This window comes from Spinacia oleracea, chromosome 3, assembly GCF_020520425.1.
Source record: "Spinacia oleracea cultivar Varoflay chromosome 3, BTI_SOV_V1, whole genome shotgun sequence".
In the NCBI taxonomy this organism is placed as follows: Eukaryota; Viridiplantae; Streptophyta; class Magnoliopsida; order Caryophyllales; family Amaranthaceae; genus Spinacia; species Spinacia oleracea.
Window position 1 is genome coordinate 126,759,114 of NC_079489.1, and position 10,009 is coordinate 126,769,122.

A 10,009-nucleotide genomic window follows, 5' to 3' on the forward strand; every position below is an offset into this window, starting at 1 on the left:
GGACCTTCTTATAGACAAACCTAACCTACTTATATGGAAATCAAAGACATGGAAGAGGAGGTGAATTCCCCGGAAGGCCAGGATGTTCAGGACGGGAGCTCCACAGCTCCTCACTCATAGGGGGTTTTTAGTTGGTGTTGAGTGGCGCTGTGAGCGCTTGTAATAACATTGATGCCTTTTGGGAATTATTTATTTGGTTTTGTTGCGCCTTGTGCGCATGTAAGAATATTTAGTGCCTCCTGTGCACTATGCTTTTTATTCCAGTTCAGTTTATTACTGATATTTTAGGAACATGCTTTTTGGTCCATTTGTGGACGGTTACCCCAGTGTTTTAGGTGATCAGCCTAATTTGGGCGCTAATCTAGGTCACTTCTCAGGCCGTCAACCGATTAGTCTCTTTGAGACGCCTTCAAAGGAGAAGGTGCCATTTGCTCTTGTTTGAGCTTTGTTTTGCGCTTTTTACGTCTTTGTTAATACAGGTCACTTTTCAGGCCGTCATTTATTTTGGCCACTAGTGACGTCACCCCTTTAGGGTTTGTTCAATGTGGGGGTGTTTCACCCCTTAGTTTTTGAGTGACTATTGAGTCATTAGTTCATCAGGTAAGGAAACATTATCACAGAGATTATCATTTCACTAAGTAGAAAAACTAAATTGGCCGCTTTGTAGGCAGGCATTACAGGCCGTTTTGTAGCCTCTGGCACGATTGTTAGGCCGTTTAGTAGGCTCGAGTTACATAAGTTACTACTCTAATGACATTCTATTTTTAGCAACTTTTTTCTATCTTGGCTAGTATATTCTCATTGGTGGCAGGTAGTTCCTGTTAGGTTATGATACATATGACATTACATAGATCATGCGGAAACAACCATTAACCCAGGACAACATATTATTTACACATAATCATATAGCATAATTTAGATGCATACTCTTTGTTACGTGCCCTCCCTAGCTGCGCCCGAACCGAACAAGAACAAGTCTTTAGGACTCCAAGTGTCGTCCCTCCGTAGATAGTCCACAGCACGTCCGGATCCGCCTTAAGATTGACCAACTAGAATCGCCCTTAAGGTACTAGAAAATTTCGGCACTTTTATGAGCAAGATGTGTGTTTTAATTTTCTCTCAAAAACTCACTTTTTGAATACTTTGAAAACTTGTTATAAATTGTGAGCCCTAGCCTCATATTTATAGGGGTATGGAAAGGGAATCGAAATCCTATTCAGATACAAATTAATTAAACCTAGAATCCTACAAGAACTCTAGTTTAATTAATTTATCAAATAGAATTAGGAATTTAATCATTAACCGAACTCTGCATGTTTTAGAAAACGTGCACGAACACAAACACTTGCACACATACGCACGGATGCCACGATGGGCCCCATGCGTGCGCGCGAGCAGCAGCCCACGCAGCGCCCGCGCGCGCTGCGCGCTGCGCGTGCTGTGCGCGCTGTGCGCGCTGCGCAGCCTGCTGGGCCTGGCCTTGCGCTGGGCCTGGCGTGGCTGTTTGTGCGGCGCGCTTGGCTTGCTGGGCGATGGCCTGGCTTCGTGCTGGGCCTCGTCCGGCAGGCCTCGTCCGATGCTTATTCGTACGATGCGCTTCCGATTAAATTTTCCGATTCCGGAATTCATTTCCGATACGAACAATATTTAATATTTCCGATTCCGGAATTAATTTCCGTTTCGAACAAATATTTAATATTTCCGTTTCCGGAATTATTTTCCGATTCCGGTAATATTTCCGATTCTGACAATATTTCCGTTTCCGGCAATATTTCCGATTCTGGCAATATTTCCATTTCCGATAATATTTTCCGATACGTACCATGTTTCCGTTTCCGGCAACATCTACGAACTTGGATAATATTTACATTTCCGATACAATCCATATTTCCGTTTCCGGCAATATCATCGTTTCCGGAGTATTCATTTCTTGCCTGTGACGATCTTAGCTCCCACTGAAACCAAGATCCGTCGGTTCCGAATATTCATAGATGGAGTATTTAATGCCATTAAATACTTGATCCGTTTACGTACTATTTGTGTGACCCTACGGGTTCAGTCAAGAGTAAGCTGTGGATTAATATCATTAATTCCACTTGAACTGAAGCGGCCCCTAGCTAGGCATTCAGCTCACTTGATCTCACTGAATTATTAACTTGTTAATTAATACTGAACCGCATTTATTAGACTTAACATAGAATTCATACTTGGACCAAGGGCATTATTTCCTTCAGTCTCCCACTTGTCCTTAGGGACAAGTGTGCATTTCCTAATTCCTTTGTCGCTCGATGCTTGCTCTTGAACATAAGGTAAGAGTTGTCATCCTTATTATGTCCAGAGGTGTTCCTCGGTTTCAGAGTTCAACTGATCAAATAAACAGATAATCATAGCCTATGATTCATCCGAGCACGACCATGCATTTCACAGTTTCTAGCTCTCCGAGTGGCCTTGTACAACTTTTAAGCATCTCATCCCGATTTATGGGAGGACAATCCCAATCTTGCGATCTTGAGATTAGACTTCGTTTGATAGGTGATTACCTGAGCGTTGCCTTTATAGCCTCCTTTTACGGTGCGACGGTTGGTCAACGTCAAAGCAACCAGTTCTCAAACAAGTAATCTCAAATCACTCAGGTATTGAGGATTTAGTGTCTAATAATTTAATGAAATTTACTTATGACAGATTTTCATCTCTTACAGTAAAGTTTCATAGGTCTTGTCCGATACTAGTCTTCCCAAAGTAAGTATCTATGCAAATGATTATGACATTGCCATGTCCACATAGTTCAAGAAACAGAACTACTAGTCATCTTGCATTCTAGTCGTCTAACGTTTTCTATGCGTCCAATTTTATAGAAAACTCCGACTAGGGACCATTTTCAACCTTTGACATTCAAGTTCACTTGATAGACATTTCTTAGTCACAGGACTGGTCCTGACAGTCTATCTTGAATATATCGTCAAATTTGAAGGGACTCATCATTTAATACTAAACCAAGATTAAATGGAATATGAAAATACATTTCATATATGATAAATGTTCAACCCCATTGTTTTACAACCATGGGCCTCAAACCCATCTTTAAAACAGTTCATGGAATTCAAAGCTATGCTTGATTTCCAGTGCTACAACGTGAGTGTTGCTTCTCACTTGTTGCATAGGTTTAGTTATCATGCTTTGCCAATCTTAACATCCTTTTCATCGAATGTTCTTCGAGATATGATGATAAGATCTTTTCGAGTTTGTTTATTATGTGATCTAGTCTTTCTTACTTCGATGGTGGTTTTACTCATTTTGCAATGAAGAACCATCAAGTTAGCAGACATTTGGTCCTCCCAAGTTCTGAGAAGAACTCTTTAACATAAACAACCCTGTTTTACTGCTTGTTAGGCAATAAGTACTTTTGCTTCAACTATATAGGTTGCTAGTGATGCTTTGTTTGGATTTACCTATCCAAGCAGTTCATAGATATGTGGAAGACTTTCCACCTGTATCTTAGAACATAGAAATTAATATTTAATTTCCCACGCAACAACTCATGGTCTCTAATCCATGTTGCCATTTCAAAACACGATGCTCTATAGCTCGTCTTGCCAATGGTTAACTCCAAAGGGATCTTACTTGATCATTTGCCAGTGTTTATGCGTGTAGCAACAATATTTAGCATATCTTTATTTCCTTGAGTCAAGAACTGTTCCTATGTACCTTTTTCAAGTACCATAAGTTTTTCTTGATCTCAATCTAGTTGATCTTCACTTAGATCAATAGAGATTGGTATATGTTCGTCATGCCTAAAGTCATACGATACGTTTTTGGCGATCCTCGTATTATATCATACATGATAAATTCTTTTGCTGAATAATTACTAATTGAGTTCTATTCATGTAGCTTTAGCTCATCTAGTTTCAGTAGATACTAAATCCAGCTAAATTCTTTCACATATAATATAGGTTAAGAATCTTACTTAGATCTTTTGATGTTTAACTTAGTAAATGCTTATGCATAGTTCAAACATCTTTTACTTAGATTTATTCACATGGGTCGAATATCTCCAATGGAGTATTTCGTGTTTGATTTAGTAAATGCCATTACTTAATCTAAAACAATATTATAAGATCTTTGTAAATAGATCTTAATACCCAGTATGTACTAAGTTTCGCCATGGTCCATCATTGACGAATAATTTCAAATCTAAGTCATTAACATTTGAATTTTATTTCACAATAGAGAGATATGTGTGTGATACACATAAGATCAATTAAGTTTTACGTACTCCCACTAAACTTCTTATATATCTATAAGAATTATGTACATTTTATGAAACTAAAATACTTATTAGCTTCACTAAAATACATTTCCAATTCCCAATTGCTTGCTTAAATCTGTACTTAGATTTCATAAGCTAGCTTTTCTTTTCAAGTATTTATTTGGATCCACAAATCCTATGACATGCCATGTACATAGTTTCTTCCAACATTTGATTGAGGAATACGTTTTGTCATCCAATTGCCATATGTACCAATATGCAATCATTGCTTGAATTATAGACTTGAGCTTTACGATTATGCATGAGGTTTCAACACAATCCACGCCGTGAATTTGCTTGTAACCTTTAGCAACTAATCTAGCTTTGTGTGTGAACACAATTCCATGTTTGATGGTTTTTATCCTTAAAACCAATTTGCAACCAATAGAAGTAAATGATTCTTGCAAATCATTGCAAATCAACAAAATTTCAATTTTGTCATCAAAACATTGGTTATGTTTTATGGCTTTTAACCATCTAAAACATTGAGTCTATATAAGGCCTCTAACCATTTTAGGGAATCTGGGGTTCGTCATAGCGTTCTTACAAGTCACAAACTCTACATGATAATAGTTTGACTGCATGTTGTAGGTTTCTTCGCTATCTAATAGAAGAATCGCATAGTTTCAGTGACCTGAACTCCATATTTCTTCACTATCTAATAGAAGAATCTCATAGTTTCAGTGACTTTGAACTCTATGCCTACTTAGGTATTGAACATCAAACAATAGAATATCAACAGACACTTTGAAAGTTCTTTGAATATTCTGTTCTCCTTGAAGCACTTGTAAAGTCTTCTAAGAGATGTCTATTCTTTAAAGCCACTTCTAAAGTCCTTAAGAATATGTGTTCAGATTTTCTAAAGAACTTCGAAAAGCCTCTGGAATGTCCGTTTATGTTTGTTGTTCGCCTCGAAGACTTTCGAGGTCTATTTTCTCCCACTTGTCATTTTGGAAACGAATCTCCAAAAGGACATTATTTCGAGCAAACAAACATTATGTTCTCCTCATCTCAAAAACAGAATGAAGTCAAACATTTCATTCACAAGTATGAGGTGGGGCTGGTGGGACTTCTGGAACATAAGGTAAAGCTCCCTAACCTAGGTAAGCTTTATCAAAAGGTGTTTACAAATTGGTGTTTTACTAGTAATGCTAGTTATCATACTGGGGGGAGAATTGTTGTTGCTTGGAAATCTGGTTGTTTTACAGTGAATATTATTGCTGCATCAAGTCAGTTTCTGCACTGTCATATCACACCTCTTAGTGGTATGCCTAGTTTTCATTGTACTTTCATTTATGCCTTCAATGATCATGGTATGAGACAAGAATTATGGAGGGATTTGGGTCTACTTAACACTCAGGGGCCTTGGATTCTTTGTGGGGATTTCAATTGTGTTATCGCTGTGGATGAAAGGATAGGTTGTCCTGTTAGGCATGCAGAGATAGTTGATATTAACAATTGTATGCATCTGTGTGGAATGGAGGATGTTAAGTGTGTAGGAAATTTGTACACCTGGAACAATAAACAGCAAGGGCATGATAGGGTCTTCTCAAAGCTTGATAGAGTTTTAGCTAATCAATCATGGAAGGGGTGTTATCCAACAGCATAGGTGTGTTTTATGCCTGAAGGCCAGTTTGATCACTCACCTGGTCTATTGACTGTATATCCTAGAATTGGTGGGGGAAGGAAACCTTTTAAGTATTTTACAATGTGGAAGAGTTCTCCTGTTTTCAATGATACAATTCAGGCAGCTTGGAATACTCAAGTAAGTGGGAGAAAAATGTTTATGTTGGTTAGTAAACTGAAGACAGTTAAGATTGCTCTAAAAGATCTTAACAAAAGTGGATTTTCTGATGTACAAGCTGCTGATTTGAATGCTCATCATGATATGGTAGCTGCTCAAGAGCTCATGCATGCAAACCCTACTTATCAATGTCTTTCTAACAAAGAGTTAGAAGCTATTCAGGAGTATAAGATCAAACATAAGGCTTATTTGGATTTTTTAAGTCAGAAGGCTAAGCTGGCATGGATTAAGGCTGGTGATGAGAACACAACCCTATTTCATCAAAGTATTAAAAGTAGAAATATTCAAAATCAGGTGTATAGTATACATGATAAGGAGGGGAGATGGAGAGACAAGCCTGGTGAGGTTTCAGAGGCATTTATTGAGTATTACAAGTTGCTGCTGGGTAGTGTGCAAGAATCTAGAACTCCAGTTATCAAGCAGGCCGGTTGTCCAAATTGGTCCAGTATGTCAGGAAAATCACAAAGCAATTCTTACTGCACCTTATACTGTTGATGAAGTGAAGGCAGCTCTTTTTTCTATTCCAGGTGTTAAGGCACCAGGACCTGATGGGTTTGGTTCTTAATTTTACAAGGACACTTGGCACATTGTTGGTAAGGAAACTATTGATGCTGTTTTAGATGTTTTACATCATGGTAAACTGTTAAAGGAAGTGAATCACACAGTTGTAACTTTAATTCCTAAGACTAAGTGTCCAAGGAATGTAGGTGATTTCAGGCCAATTTCTTGCTGCAATACATTGTATAAGTGTATTACTAAAGTCCTGTGTGGTAGATTGAGACAAGTTCTTCCTGATCTTATTTTGGAGAATCAAGGTGGTTTTGTTCATGGTAGATATTCACAATATAAAGGTAGTGCAGGACCTAGTGAGGCACTATGGTAGGAAAGGAGTGAAACCTAGTTGTCTGATGAAGATAGACTTGTAGAAAGCCTATGATACTGTGGATTGGCAGTTTCTGAGAGAAATGATGGAATGCTTGGAGTTTCCAGTGCAGTTTGTTAATATAGTAATGGAATGTGTCACTACACCTATGTTTTCTTTGATGATCAATGGCTCAATGCATGGTTTTTTCAAATCCCAGAGAGGTTTGAGACAGGGTGATCCCATCTCCCCTCTTCTTTTTGTTATCTGCATGGAATATTTGTCAAGGATATTGCAGAAGATGAGTGCCTTATCACAGTTTCAGTTTCATCCTAGATGCAAGGAGGTTAGGCTCACACACTTATGCTTTGCTGATGACTTGATTCTGTGTTGCAAAGGTGAATATCCTTCAATTTATCTGCTCTTGTAAGCTTTTAAGTTGTTTTCTAACTCTTCTGGTTTGAAAGCCAATCATCAGAAACCATCCATATATTGTCATGGAATGTCTGATGGTGATGTTCAGAGGGTGGTGGATGCTTCTGGTTTTGTCAGAAGCACCTTACCATTTAAATATCTGGGAGTTCCCATCTGTTCCAAAAAGATTTCTGCAGCTCAGTGTGGGGTTTTGGTGGATAAGATGACTGCTAGGATTAAACTGTGGAGTTCTAGGAATCTTTCCTATACAGCTAGAATGCAGTTAGTTAATTCTGTCTTGCTTAGCTTGTATATGTACTGGACTCAGATATATGTGCTCCCAAAGAGTGTTCTTCAAGATATTGTGAAGATTTGCAGGGCTTTCCTTTGGAGTGGCCATGCTTACAGTAGTAAACCAAGCAGCATTGCCTGGGAAAGAATTTGTTGTGACAAGCAGAGTGGTGGATTGGGATTTAGAGATGTCCTGTTATGGAATATTGCTAGTATAGGAAAATATGTTTGGGCTTTGGCCACTAAACAGGACAATGTCTGGATTAAGTGGGTTACCTCGGTTTATCTAAAGGATGGGGAATGGTGGGATTATCAGCCTAACAATACAGCTAGCTGGTATTGGAAACAGGTATGCAGTACTAAAGAGAAGCTCAAAATGGTGTTTACTGAAGCAGAAATTGGTGCAATGTCTAAATATTCTGCGAAGCAAGTCTATAACAACCTGGCAGGCAATAGACCTAAGGTCCATTGGGACAGATTGGTGTGGAATAGGCTTAATACCCCAAAGCACAGGTTTATTTCTTGGCTAGCAATCCAATCCAGGTTGCAAACTACAGCTAAAATGGCTAAAATTGGTATCAGTAGCTCTGAAAGTTGTTTAATTTGTGGACAGAAGGATGAGGATCATCACCATCTTTTCTTTAATTGTTCTTACAGCAAGCAATGTTTGGTTGCAATGAAGGCATGGTTGGGAATCAACACTACTGCTGTTGATTTACATCAGTTATATAGAAGCATCAAGCATGGAAGACACTCTAAATTCAGGAAGCAGGTGTACTATGCAGCAATTGTGGCACTGGTGTACTTAATCTGGAGATGCAGGAACACTAGTCTATGGGATCAGTTGGTTCCTGCTGTTAAAGTTACAGTTGGTACGTTGAAGCAAACTGTGAAGAGTAGAATTCAAGCAATCTTGCCTAAATATGTAAACAGGAAAGACAATAGTTGGTTTGTGAGCTTATAAGCTTTGTATTCCTAGTTGCTTGTTGTTTTGCTAACTTCTTGTTGAAATGGTCCAACCTAGTTGGTTTGTTTCTCTTGAAGTTAGTTTAGGTTATAATTGTTTGAGCCTTAATATTATTCTCACTTGCTTAGCAAAAAAAAACATTATGTTCTCAAAATTTGTGGTAGAAACAATACCTTTGTGTCTCATTTGAATAAATCACAATGAAACATATATCTATACTTGGGCCTTAGTTAGTTGAATAACAAACACTAAGCTCCCACTGAGTTTAGGAACTCTTTAGATATATTATGAAAAGATATTTTGAAATTACTTTTCAATATCTTTGATGTATTTGGTATAGTTTGGTGGTAGTTCAGCATTTTGTTTAGAAATTATAGGAAAATTCTTTATGATTCATCATTGATCGAATCAAGTACTAATTGACTTCGATCATTCCAATTTAGATATGTCATATCTTATGGAGCTAGATTGTAACACCCCCAAATTTCTCTTTTTTTTTTCAACCAACATTTATTTGAATAAAACCAACCTTGACAGAAACATAAGAGTATTACCGCCACGTGATTACGTTAAAGGCTAATTAACTCAACTAATGCAGTGGAATAACTCAAATACTTTTCTTTATTGAATAATAATAATCAAAATAATAATAATGTATATTCGATAAACCCTTGAAATTAAAATACTAAAATCTGAACTCACAAATGAAACCAACTTAGAAAAATAAATCCTAACTAGTGAACTCTCCATTAATCCCGTATGCAAGCATGTCACATCATCACATCAAGTTCCTAAAAACTGCTCACCAAAAGGTGAACAGGGCCAAGCCAAAACAAATAGGAAATACGGATTAGCAAAAGCTAAGTACGAATATATGCAAGACATGTAAAACATTTATATATATTTGAACATACTTTCACAAACCATTTAATTCAAACTTGCTTAATTGAAATCATAGAAGATTCATTTTCCAAAATTAGAAACTTTCCACAAATAGTAACTTTCCAAATATAGTAACTTTTCAAAAGTATAAACATGTGAAGAATAAGAATTTTCAAAATAGAAACTTTCCAAAATTAGAAACATTCCATGAATAGAAATAATCCAAATATACAAACTTTCCAAATATAACAATATTCCAAAAGTAGAAACTTTCCAAAAATAGATTCCAATTAGAATATGGAAATCAAACACCTCTTCTTATCTCCCCTTCCTTCCTAAATGTGCACACCCCCAAGCTAGTATTCCATCACAAATCTATACATTGGGGTACTAACCAAATAATAGTCAACAAGTGACACTCGACTTACACAACAAGTGATGCGTATGAACATAAAAGTTCCATGAAATCCATTCCACCTTGAG

General features: G+C 37.4%; 1 protein-coding gene across 1 annotated transcript; it reads left to right on the forward strand.

Annotated features, from left to right (window-relative positions):
* Positions 1–5,924: 5,924 nt before the first annotated feature.
* LOC110800415 (uncharacterized) lies at positions 5,925–8,641 on the forward strand. Its single transcript, XM_056839620.1, has 5 exons — positions 5,925–6,555; positions 6,638–6,667; positions 6,731–6,981; positions 7,064–7,318; positions 7,412–8,641. The coding sequence occupies exons 1-5, from the start codon at positions 5,925–5,927 to the stop codon at positions 8,639–8,641; spliced, it is 2,397 nt and encodes a 798-aa protein (XP_056695598.1).
* The last annotated feature ends 1,368 nt before the right edge of the window (positions 8,642–10,009 follow it).